The sequence below is a fragment of the Sander vitreus genome, chromosome 11 (genome assembly GCF_031162955.1).
Source record: "Sander vitreus isolate 19-12246 chromosome 11, sanVit1, whole genome shotgun sequence".
NCBI lineage: Eukaryota > Metazoa > Chordata > Actinopteri > Perciformes > Percidae > Sander > Sander vitreus.
The window spans coordinates 2,491,765-2,511,260 of NC_135865.1; the positions used below are offsets into that span (position 1 = coordinate 2,491,765).

At 41.3% G+C, this 19,496-nt stretch overlaps 1 protein-coding gene across 1 annotated transcript; it reads right to left on the minus strand.

Moving 5' to 3' along the window:
- Positions 1-371: 371 nt before the first annotated feature.
- On the minus strand, positions 372-19,104 carry ccdc93 (CCC complex scaffolding subunit CCDC93). Its single transcript, XM_078263054.1, has 23 exons — positions 18,927-19,104; positions 18,044-18,157; positions 17,014-17,108; positions 16,107-16,218; positions 15,575-15,673; positions 14,597-14,653; positions 14,296-14,396; positions 13,532-13,568; positions 12,135-12,233; positions 9,880-9,930; positions 9,450-9,536; positions 8,689-8,805; positions 7,642-7,704; positions 7,091-7,164; positions 4,518-4,599; positions 4,306-4,380; positions 4,062-4,133; positions 2,675-2,783; positions 2,486-2,568; positions 2,266-2,303; positions 2,074-2,158; positions 1,655-1,768; positions 372-888 (listed from the first exon to the last, which is right to left on the minus strand). The coding sequence occupies exons 1-23, from the start codon at positions 19,011-19,013 to the stop codon at positions 832-834; spliced, it is 1,908 nt and encodes a 635-aa protein (XP_078119180.1). The 5' UTR covers positions 19,014-19,104; the 3' UTR covers positions 372-831.
- Positions 19,105-19,496: the final 392 nt, after the last annotated feature.

The window sequence follows — 19,496 nt, forward strand, 5'->3', positions numbered from 1 at the left end:
ATTTATTAAATAATGGTTGTACATGGTCATTGGATGGTGACAAAGGCAAATCTAAGACATGAGGTGAATTCAAATTTCAGAGGCACATAAGAACAGCATCATTGGCAAAGGACCTTACATAACAAGAGTGATGCACTGGGAATCTTCACACACCACTTGTTATCATGAAATTAGGGACTTAAGTTCCTTCAAATTCTGTAACATCACATCAGCAAACACACACAGTGGGTATGGGTCGCTTCTGTTGCAGCCCCACTTTATGATCAACATGAAGACATGGGTGGATCTTTTACGGCTAGTGCATCTGCTATAAAGGTAAATGTTAGTCCAGTTATGATTAGATGTGACATTTAAGCTACCTAACCTATCAGATATTATGTATTATTATTAACACATTGTCATATCGTTCATTCAGAAATACAACACTTTTTAAGGAATGGGCTGACTAGATTCTAAGAAAGTGGCTGGTAATTTGTGATCATTGTGGCGAAGGTTATGCCAAAAATATGCGACACACGTAAGAGCCTATTTTGACTTGACCAATTAAAAAGGCAATTCTGTTTTTCAGTCAGCTGGATTTGGCACATATAAAGAGCACAGTGTGACTGTAATGTCCAGGACTCCTCTCACAGGGTTTAAGATGCCTTAAGTCACAAGGTCTTGGTTTACAGCCGTATTAGCCACATAGAAAAATGACAAAACAAAGTGTGGAATGTTAAATCATACTCCATTCATGGACAGTTAATGTGTAATAAATTTAGCTCATAAAGATGACATATTTCATTTAAATAAAAAAAAAAAAAGAACTGTTTACCAACAGTAAAGCCAGGACTAAGAGGCTCCTTTGGCTCTCAGTTTGGACAGCAGCATCTCGTTCTTCCGACACTCCTGGTGACAAAACAAAAATCATCATTACTGTACATCATCATCTGGCATGTATGAGGCTTCATCTCAGCTTAACAAATAAGGGATGCTTTTAAAATAATGTGGTATTTGCTCACCAATACATTCTATGGTCACTTGGCCAATACACACATTTATATATTTTATAGACGTCTATTTTTTTTAAATGTCCCAATCAACTTGATCATTTTGGAGGCTGCAGTTTGTGCTATAATGAGACGTTTTCATATCAAGTTCACCCCATTTATATCAATGAGGGTACCAATAAGCTAAACAATATATAATATAGCTATAAAACTGTTAACTGACTGGTTGCACTCTTCTTTTATTATAAACAGGTTCTTGCCAGTTTAAAACAGTCCCTCCCTGTAAACAGCAACACCTCTCATGTCCTTCCATCTAGAACTAATGAAGCACAAGCTGATACATTGTTTTCCTGGGTGCGTTCACGTCCCATGTTACTGACTTTGCTTCTTCTCTGGAGTCGTCGTGCTTTCTCGCGTCACAGATTTCCTCGGATCGTGACGGCACCTGGATCCTGTTTGCAGCTGCTGCCGTGGTCTTGCTCGACGCCTTGCTATTATTATTAGTCATTTTCTATTATCCTTATTGTTACTATAAATGCCACTGTTCATCGTGACAATCCATTATATCCACTGCTATAATTATTATGAGTCATATATCTGTATTTCTATCTCTCGGATAACTTCTGCTATGATTTGACACTAAAACTGAATTGAATTTGTCTCACCTCTTTAAAGTCCTTGACAGTTTTGAAGTACAACCTCTGCTTGTCGAGCAGCTCCACGTACTCATCGTTCAGCTGATCCCTCCTCATTTTGTTTTCCTGCTTCTTCTTCTCCATCTGGGAAAGCAGATGAGCAGGAAGCGTGCGTCACATGAATGCTGCGGCGGCTTGTGTCGAAATGGTGGGAAGCCTGTTACAACTTGGCCTGGATGATTTGGCTTTATTTATGCTGCGACACCCGTCTCATCGTGTGACGGATCATTTTCTCGCTCTGTGCTGTTCGGCAATGTCGTCATGTTCCCACATCTCGTTTAACTTGGTAAGTACAGTGTTATCATAACCATAGACATAACAGCCAGTTTATAAAATAAAATAAAACCCAAGTTGTACCAAGCGGAATTCTCCTTTTAAGAGAGTTATACCTTGATGCGACTCTGTTTGATTCCCTCCACTATTTGCTCCATCTGTCTGAGGAACTGCTCCTTGGCTGCTGAAGACGACATGGCCCTGGACAACAGTACAGCAGCTTAGAGCGTATTCAATCAAACACACCGACAGTCTCTACGATACAATCACATCAAATACATACAACACACGAGTGCAGTTCTACTTACTGTTGGAAGTTGTCGTGAATGGAATTCAGCAGATTCACCTATAGAAATGAAAGCACATTTTGTCCTTATTAATATTAAGAACACATCTTTGTCTGATCAGGACTCATTTTTCAACTATATCAATACTCAAACTGGACAGATGTGCTAAAATTCCAGGCAAATCTAAATTCAAACAGAACTTTTCTGTGATGCAACTGAACTGCCCGCTGTGGTTCCTTACCTCCTTCTCCAGATACACCTTCTTGTCGTCTAACGTGTTATACAGTGTGAAGAACTGCTTGGTCTCTTTATGTGTTGCAGAAACTGAAAAGGCACAAACGAATTGGCAGAGATTGAATCACTTTGTTTCCGTTTTTTGGAGACATTTAGCACGAACCCTGGTTTGACCAGATTTTGAGGAGGAACCCACCTTGGCTGTAGAGTTCGATGAATCTCTTTTGGTACTGGGTCAGCTCGGCACGGCTCGGCACCTCATCGATCTTCCTCTGCAGGATGGCGATCTCACGGTTCTTCCGAGCCTGAAAAGAGTGAAGGAAGGTCCTGAGTGATTCAGCTCATAGAGGAGAGGGTTTTAAATTCCAATGCTTATTTCATGTGCCACACATGTAGAACATTGATCAAGGTACTGCAATAAATCTGGAGAGCCTTTAATTCAATAGAGTTTTTATTGCAGACTTCTGTTAATAATAGTCTGTTTAAGCCTAACAAATGGCGGAGGAAGTATCCTTAATCCGCTGCTAAAAATAGTCCCCAAGACATGTAAAAATGTGTAGAAATATAAATAAAAAAAATAGAATAATTAAACGTTAAGCCTAACTATTTGATTAACTACTTTTTATACTGCTGGGTTGTAAACCGAGCCTGCTTCATGTGTCTGTTCATCATCCAAGTCCCCGTTTTATTTGCTGTCATAGGCGAGCAGCGTGCCGCACTTAACCTAATGCACTCAACACAGCCGACACAGATGTTGTCACTGCCCACGACTTGTTTAAAATGGTTCCATACCTCCGACTTTCCTCCAAACTTGCTCAAAGGTAATTCTCCTGTTTTTCTTTACATCCTCAGGCTCCATGTTGCACTTAAGCTACACCATACAGCCCAGCAGGCCCGGTGTGATGCTCCACCATACGGCCCAGCAGGCCCGGTGTGATGCTCCACCATACGGCCCAGCAGGCCCGGTGTGATGCTCCACCATACGGCCCAGCAGGCCCGGTGTGATGTGCGCAAGAGGAGGAGACTCCGCGCATGACTAGTGTTGCATTTTGTAACTGTAGTCCAACTTATGTAACTTTTTGATTTATTTGTTTCTTTGGCCTAAATATAGCCTATATATAGATAATATTTGTGATTATGGCATAGCTTTCTCCCCACCCAATTAGGCTAATAAAGTAATGATTAAAAAAAACACAAATGCTTGATCAAGGGCCCGGCCCGGCCCGAGGATAGTGGCAGAAAATAATGGGGGCCGGGCTCGGGCATTGAATCTAAACTCTACTGCTCGGACCAGGGATCGACCCCCCTTAATCAGCAGTGGTACTTGCCTTGAGGCAGCAGTGCTATCCACTGAGCCAGCGTGCCAAAAAAACAAGTAGAGAACAATAACAACCAGCGAGGCTAATCTGCACATCTACGAACAAACCAGTAAAAGACACCATGAATAGGCTGTGCATTTGTTTGGATTATTTTCAGTACTCTCAATTTGTCTCATTGTTATCTGTATCTGCTGCTGTGACCTCATTCCAGAGAGATCACTCCATTTCCATCTAACCTTGTGTTAAGTTATGTGAAGTAGTTACCATGAGCAGACGGATCTTCTGTAGTTTCTCTCTGTCTGAGTTGTACTGTTTGTCTATCAGCTGGTTCCTCTCCTAAGAAAAGAAGAGGAGGAGGAGAAATTTAAGCAAACTGTGAGGAAGACGGGTTTATTAGGGAAGGCAGTCTTCATGAATGTTTATACTGTTGTGTTTTATAGTGTATAAGACAAATGCTAGAATACAACATGCGTTGGATAGTGAATATAGAATATAACTAGATATGTACCTTCTCCTCCTCTGTATCCTGTCCTGATGACGCCTTCAACTCCTCGATATTCTGCTGCAGACGGGCCATCTCTTCCTGGACACACATTCAAGAGAAAATTAGTATTAATTTACTGTTGGGCAGGATGTATGTTCTATACAAAACACCCAGCAGCATCAACTGAATGTAGAATCCCAGTGTGTGTGTGTGTGTGTGTGTGTTGATGTACTCACTCTGCAGTGTGTGCGGAACTCCTGCTCCTGCTGCTTCAGGTTCTCGTTCATTGTCACCAGAGCCCTCAGCTTCTCCAGCAAGCTGTTCAACACAACAAAACTTTAATAGATGGACTGTCCCATCACTCAAAGATCATGCAAGTGTCCATGAGCAAGATGGTGAATGTCTCAAAGGGCCTAAACTGCAGAAACACAATTTCTGAGGAGATGGAATGATATAACGGCTACAGATTTTTGATTGTAAATCATTAAAAAAGGTTTTATTCGTACGTTTTGCATTAAACATTTTCTGGCTTTTTTGCCACCGTCCTTAATAAAATAACACATTCCTGGGTTCTTCTAGTAGCTAAAGGACAATAACTGTTAAGCACTGGTTTGTGTAAGGACCATCTGACCTATATCAGACTGTTGTATTAGAAGTCACTTCCAAACCCCAGTTCCAATGAAGTTGGGACGTTGTGTAAAATGTAAATAAAAACAGAATACAATGATTTGCAAATCCTTTTGATCCTATATTCAACTGAATACACTATAAAGACAAGCTATTAAATGTTCAAAGTGATACATTTTGTTGTTTTTTTGCAAATATTCACTCATCTTGAATTTGATGTTTGCAACATGTTTCAAAAAATCTGGGACAGGGCCATGTTTACCACTGTGTTACATCACCTTTCCTTTAAACAACACTCAATAAGCATTTGGGAACTAAGGACACTAATAGTTGAAGCTTTGTAGGTGGAATTCTTTCCCATTCTTGCTTGATGTACGACTTCAGTTGCTCAAGAGTCCGGGGTCTCTATTGTTGTATTTTGTGCTTCACATAATGCTCCACACATTTTCAATAGGAGACAGGTCTGGACTGCAGGCAGGCCGGTCTAGTACCCAAACTCTTTTACTACGAAGCCACGCTGTTGTAACATGTGCAGAAGGAGGCTTAGCATTGTCTAGCTGAAATTAGCAGGAACGTCCCTGAAAAAGACGTTGCCCGGATGGCAGCATATGTTGCTCCAAAACTAGGGGTGGTACAGTTCATGAAAAAACATCAGAACTGCACGGTTCGGAGCGTGTGTGTGTGTGTCTCACGGTTCGTCAGTCCACTGTTAATGTGCACTAACCACTTACTGCTGTAGTGTCCACTTATACACCTATGTTAAAACACTTACTGGAAACGACGAGGGGGACGAGCGTGAGGAACGCAACACATGGCAGCTGATTGGACGAACGTGTCATGTGGGTCTTGCTGCTCTCGAATTTCAAAACAGACTCTAATGGCGTCTCGTTCTGAATACGATCTCGTATTTTACGAAAATAGTTCACTGAAAAGTGTTTTTTGAAAACATTTTAAGCGAGAAATAGGCCACACAGTTGCTGAATCTGTCTGCTTTTTTGATCGACAAAGGTCAGTTTAAAAGATTTTTGTCAGAATTAGAGAGGCGTCGCTGCTGCAGGTCACGTCACGTGCAGAAATGTCAAGTAGGAGAGATGAGGAAGGCTGCTTGGAGTTGGAGGATGCTCCAGCATCGTGTATATAGTCTGGTGTGTGGGAACATTTTGGATTTCATGTTACCTATGACGACAGCGGAAATATAACAATAGATAGAACTGCCACTGTGTGCATGTATTGTGCAACATGCATTCAATAATTTTAGCTATATATCATATGCTGAAGTATATTTCTGGAGTGTTAAAGATTAAAATAAAAAGTAACAAGAACCGTACAGAACCGAAAACCGTGACCCTAAAACTGTGTTACGAACCGAACCGTGGGTTTTGTGGACCGTACCACCCCTATCCAAAACCTGTATCTTTCAGCACTAATGGTGCCTTCACAGATGTGCAAGTTACCCATGCCATGGGCACTTCTCCATTACATGGTACCTGCTCGACTCGACTATACTTTTTAGGTTTTCCATTATGATAAAAAGTCCCTGGTACCTGCTAACAGGTACTTTTTTTAGTATAACCTCCATGGAGGTTCCAAGTGAGCTGAGGCGATACCAAAAGGTGACGTGAAAACCTGCAGACTACTGACTGGTCAGAGAGAACCGTCACTAATCACTGCGTCATCATCACCTTTTGGGAATGCTCCTTTTATACCCCATCATGACCAATTCACCTGTTTACCTGTGGAATGTTCCAAACAGCTGTTTTTTGAGCATTCCTCAACTCTCCCAGTCTTTTGTTGCCCCCGTCACAGCTTTTTTGGAACGTGTTGCAGCCATCACATTCAAAATGAGTGAATATTTGCAAAGAAAACAAAGTTTATCAGTTTGAACATTAAATATCTTGTCTTTGTAGTGTATTCAATTGAATATAGGTTGAAAAGGATTTGCAAATCATTGTATTCTGTTTTTATTTACGTTTTACAAAACGTCCCAACGTCAGATATAAAGAATTTCTTAATTCCTGATGTTCCAGGTTCTTAAAGTAATCAAAAGACAAGCAGGCCGCTTTTGGGGTTGAAGGAGGAACTATTGACTGAGGACTGACACAAATCACAGAGGGAGGTTCATTGTGTCATGAGGATTAAATCACACAAAGAAGTCAAGAGACAATTACTCTCCACCACTTACCTGCTGTCAGCCTGCTCCTCTATCTCGCCTAAAGACTTCAGCTCTTTCAACAGTTTGTCAGAGTGCTCAGTAGCCTGGGAAAATACACAAAGGCCTGTTGGAAGAAACGTTTTGGAAAAAACTTTCCCCCTTTTTCCATCTTAAAAAATGTTTCCTGATGTTCGCTTATTCTTGTTTTTTTGGTTTGTTTTTTTAAACCACACACATCTCTGATATTTTTTAAATCTATAATGAAGGGCTTATTGTGATGTGATCAATGCTATTTTGTAATGTCAGAACGTAATGTCAGCCGCCAAATCACCCTGGGGGGGGGGGGGTGACCTCTGACAGTATTTGCCAGGTGCATCTCAAAATACTAAATCAAGATCCATAATAAACGCAGGTACCAAAATGTCCACCAAATAATTCAGCGACATTTAGTGCTTCAGCAATTGACAATAATATTGCATGTATCGATTGTTCCATGTGTCTGCCAATATCTTACTAGCAAACAGATGCTTACAAATAGGCAAACCTCTCAGTTGGCTGCAGGTATTTTAGCCTGGACTCACCTCAATCAGATTTCTTTTGGCATCGTCACAACCGGTTTTCATCTCTGCATGCTTGGCTTGTAGCTGCCAGACAAAATAAATCCTTGTTACTTGATAGTTATGTCACCTTCACTTTACAAGCATTTAACTGTTTCAGCACTACAGATAGTTTGGCTTTTTGAAGTGGGGTTGTATGAAGTACTTCTCCAGAGTCAGTGCATTACCTACGTGTACAGTAGATGCCGGTCGGCACGCCCCCAGTATGGAGAAGCAGGCAGGAGGACCGACACAAGCTGAGCAATGTATATTTAAATATATATAATATATAAATTTGACATGTTGGATTCTGAGATTACTGTATATGTTTTACACTTGAGGATCACAGTGACTCTGGTTGTACTAAGTGTTTGACACTGCGTGGTGTGACTCAAAATTGGCATTTTTGGCATGGGGGGAGTTAATTCATAAACAAATATGCCTATTATGCTTGAGTAAATTAAGCCCCAATTAACAAAACGAAGCTTAAAAAAAATAATATTAATGCTACCGTTAAAATCACTGAGAGTCCGGTACAGCCCCACAAGTGAAAATGAGTCTTTCTGAAAACTGCGGCCAGAGTGGAGATTTTGGAAGACTTTGTTTGCACGTTTGCATGTAAACTGAGACAAACGGAGGTTTAGGCAGCCGAGGAAGTGAGGAAGAGAAGAGAGAGGAAGTGATTTGTTGCTGTTGTTGCTATTTTCGGGATTCTGATTGGCTAACAGGGGCTTGAGCTTCTAGTTACACCGCCACCTACAGGTCTGACATGCCACGTGTAAACGTAGCATTTGATTAGTGCCCCTATTCAAGTTTATGTTCTGCTTGTTCAACAGTTGTTGAGTAAATTGCTGATGAACACACTTAGAGAAGCTTTGCATTGCTATTTTTTCTCATTTCTTATCATTTTAGCACTGGTTGTCCTTTAGGGCTGAATAAAACCTCTTTTGGCAGAGGCGCCAAAAATTCCTATATGCAGGAAAAACCCCTGGGTGAGTGGAGTGGAAAGTGGGCCACAGTAAAACTGCTGACCTCCTCCAGTTGTTTAGTCTTCTGCTGGATCAGTTTGTTGAGTGAGGCCACCGCCCTGCGGTGTTGCTGCAGCGGGCCGTAGCGCTCCGAGCGCTCCTCTGACGAGAGCTCCGACTGCTGCAGGGACATATGGGAGATACATTTTATTAGAACAAGAGCATGCTAAAAGCATGAAGGTTTTTAAGTGGTGGGCCACCACAGGCTACTTCAATACGTGAGCTGTGTTTTGTAAATGCATGTATCAATGTATGTTGATACACAGCAGCGTCTTAATATGTTCAACTCTCTACTGTCACATCATGGTACTCTGGCTGGTTGGCAGTAGAAAACAGTATTTCTTCTGGCCCTTTAAACAAAACTGATGTACTGGACTGTATATAAGAAATTATGTTTGAAAATGATGTGTTTACAAGATCAGATATTCAGATTCAGATAAGCAGTCAAGAATTACCGCTGTCACAGATTAGGAGCTCACAAAGACAGAAAAGGTATGTGAATAAGTGACTGATAAACACGCAACACAAGTGTGGGATTTACGTTATGCTTTATATTATTTTATGTTTCATCTTTAAGGAGAGAAAAGCCTTTTCGGATGAGGACTCTCTTCTCCTTGGTTTATTATCATCTTAATTTCACAACAGGAGTGTGAAAGCAGTGTCTTACAAAGTCTTTTTTCAAAAAAACCGCCGTTGGAAGCTTATAATAAGGGTCATCTTACCGAGCTAATCGGTATATCATCATTATCACCGATTGTTGCTCACCTTCTCAGCGTACTCAGATGCGATCTGTTTGATCTCCTCAGACTGCAGTCCCACTATCTGACCCACTGCACTCGCTGTCAGCTTCCCCTACACATGGACAATAGAGAACAAATAATTGCACAATTCACATATGGTTTAGCCATTTAGTCGTTTTGTTAACAGTAAATGCGGTGGTACAAAAAGATTCAGTTACCAGATCATACAAATTGAGTTAAAAGAACAGAGCCTTGACAGCTTATGGAACAAAATAACAAAGCAATGCTAGGAAAATAAGCCATGAAAAAAGGAACTAAGGGTTATTCATATTATTGTGGGGAGAAAGAGCTTCATGAGGTTTGAGCCCTGATAAGCAGGGGAGTAAAGTGGTGATTCATTTCTAAACAGTCCCAGATGAAAAGAAAGAAAGAGACAGAAAACAGGCTTTGCCCACCTCTTCATTTGCCATGGCAGCCATGCTGGTCATCAGGGTTTTGATTCGCATCTAAAAAGAAAGGAAAAAAAACAACCACAATTCCACCACATATTAAACGTACAATATGTAACTTTCTGCCGCTAGGGCTCTCTCAACCAAAACAATGGATTGTAAACACAGACGTTTGATGACGTTGGGAAGTTGCGTGGAATTATGGGAGTTTTTATTGTTAAACACTATCATTGATTAGAAAGTTCATGGACGAGTTTACCCATTCAAGTTTATTCACGTTACGTTTAGTAACGTTTACTCATGTCATACTAATAAAATAGCTGCAGTTTCCCCATCATAATTACATTTTTCTTGATTCAATTGGTATTGGTAGCTAGCTGGCCAGTTAGCTAGTGAGCCAGGGCTAACGTTAGCAGGTTTTAGCTGCTGGCTAATGATTAGCCAGCAGCTAAAACCACACTATCACAGTATATTTCACATACCAATGTCACCTTTTGAATTTTACCGGGCGGACGGGGTTTTTTGTAACGCTAGCTAGCTACTCAACGAGGCTGAGAGACGGGTGTGGGTGGGGATTGCAGGGGGAATCTCCAGGATGGCGAGCATGTTCGATTGCCGTTGTCAGCAGCAGCGGAACATCTCCCAGCTGCCAGATCTCCCCCTTCACTTTTCTATAATCTTAACTATTAGTTTTGGTGCTTAACCCACCTTTTGTCAGGTTAATTTAGCTAGCTAACTGTAAAGACAGCTAAATGCGAAGGGGGGAGAAATTCGGCAGGGAGGAGATTTACGGTACAAACACCGGTAGCTAACATTATGGATGGATGTTGTGACTAGGATGCCTGGGTCTGCTATTCTCTGTTTCCCGACGCTTCATTAAACTGCCGTTAGCGTCGTAAGCACCGGCTGGGGCTAACGATAACTAGCTATTGCGACATGTCCCAGCTGTGTTGTCAGCTATCATCCCGAATTAAGTCTCTTTGTGCCGGGGGATTGAGACAGGCAGAGCGGGGTGTGCTAGCTGGCTAAATTTGCATTAGATTAATCGTCTATCTGTACAGCTAACGTTAACGTTACTAGTAAACTTATTCGTGGGTTAGTGCAGTGCTGCTTTTAACCATGGTCAAAACAATCATACTACTAATAACTTTATGAGCGTATTGAACGATGTTGTAACCCTATAATGTTATCCACCAAGCATTAGCTAGCATTAACGTTAGCTACTTGTCAACCAGCACATACATTGTAGTAACATTAAGCTGGATTAATATTGATATGTATCAATAAATAAGGTTTCTGCTGTATTACTGTGTTGCAAAGTGGCATGTAATTAATCACAAAATGATGCATTTTGGCAGAAAAAGCAGTGTTACCCGTATTTTTTTCTTTGACATTGTATGATTTAAAAATTACTCTCAAATGTAGCATCTGGGTGCCCGTGTTTTGACGGAAGTTACGAGTAGCTAGATGGTGAAAGGTTATATGACGCCACTGACGGGCGACTAAATGAAACGTGACGTGTCTGAAAATAAAATAACAGATTTCTCTGAGTTTGCCATTTGGTGGAAACATTTGGGATAGTGTAACTACACAACTCCAAAAAATATATAACATAGGTATGGTCGTTTTTAGACATTTTAATGCAGAAAAGTTACATACTGCACCTTTAAGGCGGGGAGTTCAGTCTTTGTAACAGTGGCACCTAGACTGTGGAATGCTTTGCCTCATGATTTGAGTTCAGCATCTGTTGATATTTTTAAAAAGCCGCAAAAGCCACATCTTTTTAGTCCTTCCTTCTTTTTTTCCTTCCTTCCTTCCTTCCTTCCTTCCTTCCTACCTACCTACCTACCTTCAGGACAGTTTCTATAAACTGGTCTTCTCACAGACTTATAATAAATCAAATTAGTCATTTGTAGAGTTAGACATACTGTATATACTGAGTAATAAACCATGGTATGTGATTATTTGTACAATTCATGATAAGTAACTACTTATTCTTAGGATTATTAACTCTTTAGTTACTTTATGAATTCTCATTACTCTAAATATGGCTACATATGCTCAACGTTAATGTTTTGCATGACAAGAAGTAAGACACTTAATTTTAACTGCAATAAATATTTTCAATTCATAATATATTAAATTTGTAATTTCACTGCTTGTAGGCGTCTTTCTCATCCCATATGCTTTTTGCTGTTACTTTCTGCATAGGTGGATTTTTGCCTTCCGTGTTTATTGCACTCACTGTATGAAGTGCTCACCTCCTCCGCTGCCTGCAGGTCTTCTTCCTCGGACACTTCTGCCATTCCAGGGGGTGCTGCCTGAGAGCCAGTGGCCAGCGAAGCCTTCCTCTCGTCCACCTAGAGGAGGGAGACAGGATGCAGAAGCTAAAGAAGAGAAGCAGTAAACGACCACAAAGCAGCAAACCACACTTCAATCCTCAAACTTCAACTCACGTCATTACTGTGTTAAGAGAGTACTCCACTGATTTAGCATTGTACTCCTTTAACACTGTCGGACTCACAATGGACACTTAAAAAAAAGAAAGTGTCAAAACAATGTGCCTATATTACCCACAATGCAACATGACCACTGACCAGTCACACACTTCTGTCTCCATCACCTCTCTTATCTACTTTAACTCTTAGAGACCCATTTTTGTCTTTTTTAGGGGGGGGCAGGGGATCTTCAGAGGGAGACAGCAGGTCAACAGTAGATGTCACATAGAAGTGGTATACATCATCTGAAAGCTGGGAACCTGAAGATTAATTTGAGATGCAGCTCAGCACCGTTTTTTTTTTTTTGTCATAAATCTGTAAAAGACATGTTTTGGTTAGGCGCCTATTCAAATTTTGAATGTTTAGAGTGTATGAGGGCTTAGAACAGTATGCTGAAAGTTTATGATGACCATACTCATGCTGTTATATCTCCTAAACAGTTACAGCAATCTACAGTATGGATTCACAGTCTCAGCTTTCCAGTCATATTCAATTTATGCAACACCAAGACCCAGCATGCAGAAATATTAAAATACCCCATTTTGAGAATAGGTGAAAATAACACAGTTCTATTGCATGCAAAAAGATGCATGTTTTTTGCCCCAAACTGCATGAAGCATGAGGTGGGCATTTATGTAACGGGGAGACTCGTGGGTACCCATAGAACCCAGTTTCAGATATCTTGAGAGGTGAGAGGTCAAGGGAGCCCTTTGAAAATGGCCATGTTTTTGGAGCCTCTAGGTGCAAACAGAGATGAGGAGTGGGCTACAGAGGTTTGGTAAGCTCACTTCTTTTTAACTCCACACCTCCAGATTTTTGACATCAAACCTCTGGTCTCTTCCATGACATCAATGGAGGACATATATCTCACTCACTCCATACAGCTCCCTCTGGAGACACAACAGGCTTTATACAACTATTTCACATATGCAGCAGTGCTCCCCAACACCTGCAAACACAACACTGATGTGTACGATGTCGAAAGAGTTCCCATTTTGACAATGTCAATCTGACAGGTAGGGGCATAGGAGGAGTATACCACAGTGTATCTTAATGTATAGGCCTGCTAAGTGATAAAAGGAAATGAAATGCTCTCTGCAAAACTCCCCAAGTGAAAGGTAACTGTTACTTTGTAAAAGACAAATCATTGAACCACCTACCTTGTCTTGTTTGGACTGTTTGCTGAATCCATAACGTCTAGAAAGAGAAAAGAACCCACACATAACTAAGGTGTGAAAATAAAGGAAGCATTTTTCAAATACACCATGCCACATTACAACATCAACACATCAAATGGCGGTAATCCAGCATGAGGATAAACAGCCCACTCCAGACAGGGCTGTCTGATTTAGTCAAAGAAGCACCACAGTTTGCATCCATCATGCCTAAAATACAGTATGTGAGAGCATTCTCAAACACAAAACACAGTGCTGTGAGTAGCTTGCAGAAAAAGTAGGCTCCTTACGTTATTACAGTACTTACAGGAGGAAATGGGACATTCTAGTACAGAGGTGGGGATGAATAGATGGATGAAAAAACAATATGTCAGACAGATTAAAAAAAAACTAGACACGTGTGGGTTAAGAACTACAACAACACTGGGTTCAGGTAAGCAAGAAGGCAGAGACAGAGAGAATGTATCCTTATGAGAAAGAAAAGGAACATGTTAACGTGTTGTAGAACTGTGTTATTCACGACACCTTAATGCTCAAATTGGATTTTTACACGTGGACATGGACACCTTAGCGCCACCTAGGATGTGATTGGTTTAAGAAAATACAAAAAACCCAGAGTTTTTTTTTCCCCCCCTATACCAGAACAGATAGGTGATGTAGCCAGACTGTACTCCAGCACTGACACAGCGCTGTGGAGACAGGTGCAATGTGAGACTACAGAGAAACACACACCAGATGTCAAATCTCACCTGCCGTATTCCAGCAGAGTGGAGTGAACCCTTGACTCCTCATCCAGAAGCTCCCCTGCATCCCTCTGCCTCCTGTACTTCCTCTGGGGTTTGTACACTTCCTGCAAAATGCCAGTGTTCATTTCGAGAAATAGGAATTCATATTCAGTGTAAAACTAATCCTGGTAAAAAAAAATAAACACATCAGTCGGTAATCTTTTTAGAAACGGTTGTAAAACACGGTGCAGTATGAACAGTTATCTCAATAATGTGTTATGTGTTCATGTTATGTGATGTGATGCCTGATGGTTTAGCAACTCACCAATACATCCAGAACGGCCCTCACAGCCTTGTCTTTCCTCTGGAGGAACTCTTCATCCTAGACCACGGGGTTTTACAGCACATGTCAACACCAGCTCTTATTTAGAACACAATGTACTGTGTGTAATACAGCCTAACAATCACGGTTACAAATTCACTTTTCCACCTGCCACCTGAAAAATGACATGAAATTACATTCTGCACATTTTGGCCTATGGAGTGAATCAATATCTTGATCAATTACAGCACGTTTTGCTGTATAAAATATTTTTGTTACGACCATCCATTTAATGAAGGGGACATATCGAAATGAATGGAAAAACATGGTTGGGTATTGTTCTACTCTGTTATTACTCCTAAAAACTCACATTTTCAGGATTATTACAGTCATTATTTGGTGCCACCTCAGTTCATCAGTCAGCCAAACTATGTACCTATCAATATGCTAGTATTCAAATAACTGATCAAAATAGTGATTTACTGTATCTCGTTCTCTCAAAGGCTACGTTCAGACTGCAGGCAAATCCCAACGTTTCTCAAACCAGATCATTAAGACAGACGTCCGCACTAGGGATCATGTCCCCATCAGCTTTTTTGGCCCCCGATCCTGATCCGATTTTTAAAATATTGAATATTTGCCGATCCGATACTTGGATTTGCCCAGATTATATAGAGCTGCACACCGTGTTTTTGTTTACAAAAATAACTAAAAGATTGTCGTAAACATTGTCATAGTGTGCCGCGCTGAGAGTAACGTTAAGCTATTTTGTCGAGTTGCCTCTTTAGCGAAATGCTTGGAGTAAAATGAAGTATATAATAATATAATATAATAATTAATAATAATATAATCTTGATATGCCAAAAAATTTATTTGGGCTGGCAGTCTGAACAAGGCCTAAATTGTCCATCATCTGGATGTCATTCCACCAACCAGTACAACCAGTTCTGGCTCTGTGACTGACTGCTACTGTATAGTTACCTCTGGAAGGCTGTGGGTCTTCTGGAACTGAGAAATGGAGTAGGCTCTCACATAGTCGCCCATCTCTTCCCTGGTCTCTATGGCTCGCTTCACTAGCCACTGGCAGGAGACACAAAACACAGCTGATCAGATACAAGAGCATAAACCGGAAGGTAAGCTGTACAGTTCTAACTTCCACAAACGCTGAACCATCCTCACACTGGGCCTGTCATTTGCACTGGATTTTCTGGCAAAACGGCATGCAATGCAACACATTTATGAGCTGATACTGAAGTCCGTCACAGATCCAGATCACAAGCCAAAATCTTATCAGCGGATACAATTTTCATTCAAATTAGACGAACAGATGGGATACTTTTGTCTGATGGGAGCAGAGGAAACAACTACTTTGAAGACAAATCACAGAAACCACATTAGATTACTTTGACTTTGTCATTATTACTATTTTTAAATGCTCTAAGCAAATGGCCATTTGATGCTGAATATTAATATACGAAGAGTCTGTGTCTCAGTTTAGGATGAATTCTCTCACCTGTATCACTGGGAAAATGTGGATAAAATCCAGCCCTTGGATTTGATGGGGCTCCAGGCGGTGAGGACACTTCATCTTCGGTAGAACAGACACTATTTTCTCCGTCAGAGCTCTGCAAAGAGAAAGAAGCACTTATCACGGATGAAGCAATATTTATATTCATATTTTGGTTGCTGAAGCTTTAAATGGTAACTTCTGGGTTTTTCAACTTGGACCCTATTTTACTTTGTTTTTGGGTGCAAGTGACTGATGGTTACAACAACCTTTGAAATTTGTCCAGTATTGAGCGAGAACATTGTGCAATGTAATCCTATGGGGGCAAATGTGCATTGTCAAATCCGTCCACTAAAAGTGCTGTTTTTGCCTCTGATAGGTTCAGATTGTTATTATAAATGTCTGACAACTTTAGGGAAATCGCCCACCATTGGACCATGTCTCACAGTGCAATCTAGCAACTAGAGGTGTTGAAATGAATCCAATAATCGATGCATCGAATCGTGGACGATGCTGCATCGATAATCAGCCGGGCCATAATCGATTATTTCTGTTTACAATTTAATGTATGTCTAACAACATTTCTGTTTACGTATTCTGTTAGGTTTTGCACATTCAGGAAGTGCCGTGTGCTCAGTGCTGTAGTTTTATGTATCCAATTTATTTAGTATTAGAGCACTGCAGAATGTTTTGTTTTTGAAGCTTGAAAAGCTATGAATTAGATATCCTATATGGCTTTAATAGAAAAATGTATTTGACGCATCGAGATATTGAATCGCTGACATGATAATCGTAATCGAATCGGGAGATCAGTGAAGATTCACACCTCTATTAGCAACACTGTTTTAGATTGATGACCAAAGACTTCACCACACTTCTGGAACAATAAGCCTGCTGAAAAAAAAACACTTACATTTTCTGGCCAATGGTTGAGTTTTCTTGGAAAAGAAGATCCACATCAATGTCAAAGTTACATGTAGTGATGCACCAGGTCATACCACCGACCACCTGAAGAGGAGAAAATGAGGAAACGCGCTGAGTGAGGTGGAGATTTAGGCTGCATCTCATAACCCTTATGCGACAGCTCAACTCCTCGGTCTGAACCGGAACTTGTTCTGTCCCTTCTCGTTGAAGGCTGTCTCAAAGCTCTTATTTCTGCCCCGAGGAGCGAGCATCGAGGAGGGATCACCGAGGAGCCATGAGCGGTGGTACACGCTCATAACCCTTAAATTAAATTGCCTCCTCGACTCCTCCACTTGCCTCCCTTCCTCGCGTCTTAGTCCCTTCCACCGAGGAGGCTCGGGAGAGACGTGAGGAAATCACGGGAGGAGACGCGAGGAAATCACAGGAGGAGAGAGGCAACGAGCAAATGTGTTTTAGAGAGATGAGACGTCCTTTCCTCTTAAGTGTCACGTGAAATTTTCTGCTGTATGTGCGGAGTTAGCAACTCCATCAGCTGCACGGCTTCCAGGAAGGCTGCTCTCCTGTATCCTTGCCTATATCTCCTCGATGATCCCTCCTCGATGCTCGCTCCTCGGTGCAGAAATAAGAGCTTCGAGACGGCCTTCACCGAGGAGGGACAGAATAATTTCCGGTTCAGCCGAGGGCCGAGGAGCTATCAAATAAGAGCTATGAGATGCAGCCAGAGAGAGCGGCCTTACCGGAAGCCGCCCAGCTGAAGGAGTTGCGCCGCCCAAACAGCTGACAAATTCATGTGACGCTTCAGAGGAAAGGACTTCTCATCCCTCTAAAACACATTTGCTTGTTGCATCTCTCCCGTGCCTCTTTAAATTCATAGTTCAGCAATACTTGTATCTTTATCACCTCCCCTATTCGCATGAATCAGGGAGCTTCCCCAAGAACATGATGGGACCAGCACAGAGAGAGCACCAACAGGTTGTGTGTGTGTGTGTGTGTGTGTGTGTGTGTGTGTGTGTGTGTACCTTATCAAAAGGTGACAATCCTTTAATTCGTGCTCTGAAGTATCCGGCTGCCAGCAGGAGCTCCAGGATCTCGGCCAGCTTGACGCTCTGCTCCTCATCCTCTCGGGTTTCCACCTGGGAGCCAAACACACACATAATCATCTAGCTACCTCTTTAGAAAACTAGTCTCCAGCCCGGCTGCAGAAGTGCTCTAGAGCAAGACACTGCATCCCACACAGCTGCAGAGGGGTTGTTGTGTTACTCAGATCTCTGACCACGATCTCAAATCCAGGGTGGTGTGGAAAGGACAAGCAGTTTGCGGTGACAGGCTACATCCCTACTATTACTATACTATTTTAGTATTTATTTTATAGTATAGTATACTATTTTATAATGTAGAGATATTTGGTGCTGTGTATTGTTGTGTGGGGGTGAGGGAGGGTTTAGTGGTGTTGTCTGTCTGTCTGTCTGATGAGCCGTATGGTGCAAGATGAATTTCCGAAAGGATCAATAAATGTCTATCTATCTAGATAGCTAACGTAACGTTAATGTCTGAGGAAAGATGCCAAATTACAACGTTAGTGCGGTGGGGATGTTTCCGTCTGCCATCATGAAGTGGTCGGAATTATTGTCTTGAAACTATTGTTTACGTTTAAACGCTCAAATAGAATTGGTATTTTAATTCACCGGTTATAAGCTAACGTTATAGCTTTCACGACCGTCAACTCCATATACGTTACATAGCACAGTAGCCTATGTTATTACGGTATGTCTTTGGTAAACTCCACCTCTAGCTAACTAACTAGCCTCCGAGGTATTTAGTGACTATAACGTTATGCAGTTGGACAGTAAAAGCTTCGTATACTGTGTTGAAAAACGGACTGAAATGCTCTTTCAACGTTACCTGAATAAGGTTGCCTTCCTGGTCATACTGGGCACCTATTTTCGAGCCAGTTCTCACTCTGTGGAAAACAGACGCAGCCGCCGCCATGATGAACTCAAGTGTTGATGATGATGACAGATCACATGACCGTATAACATATGACACTCACATATTTTCAATGCGGCGACACCGGTAAATATTACACATACATGGGCCAACGTTGCTCTCATAAAGACACATTGTAACATTTAACATAACTATATTGTACATTTGAAACCACAGTCTGTGTTTTAAACGCGCGGTATGTCGTGGTATGTCACGAGCACAAACGTGTAGACAAGCACAACGTGCACGCGCAGTCAGCCAGCAGAGGGGGCACCGAGATTACAAAAGTCTGCCCCACACCACTGGCCTCAACAAGAAATATATATCAACTTTACAAGATATTACAAAAATAAAGTTATAGAAATACATTTTAAGGTCATACACAGATCTTATTCTTGCAACACAAATTGAAGTTGCTCGTTTTTTGAAGGCTGTAACAGATATATCTCTAGACTTTGAACTTTACTTATCTTCACTGCCTTCTCC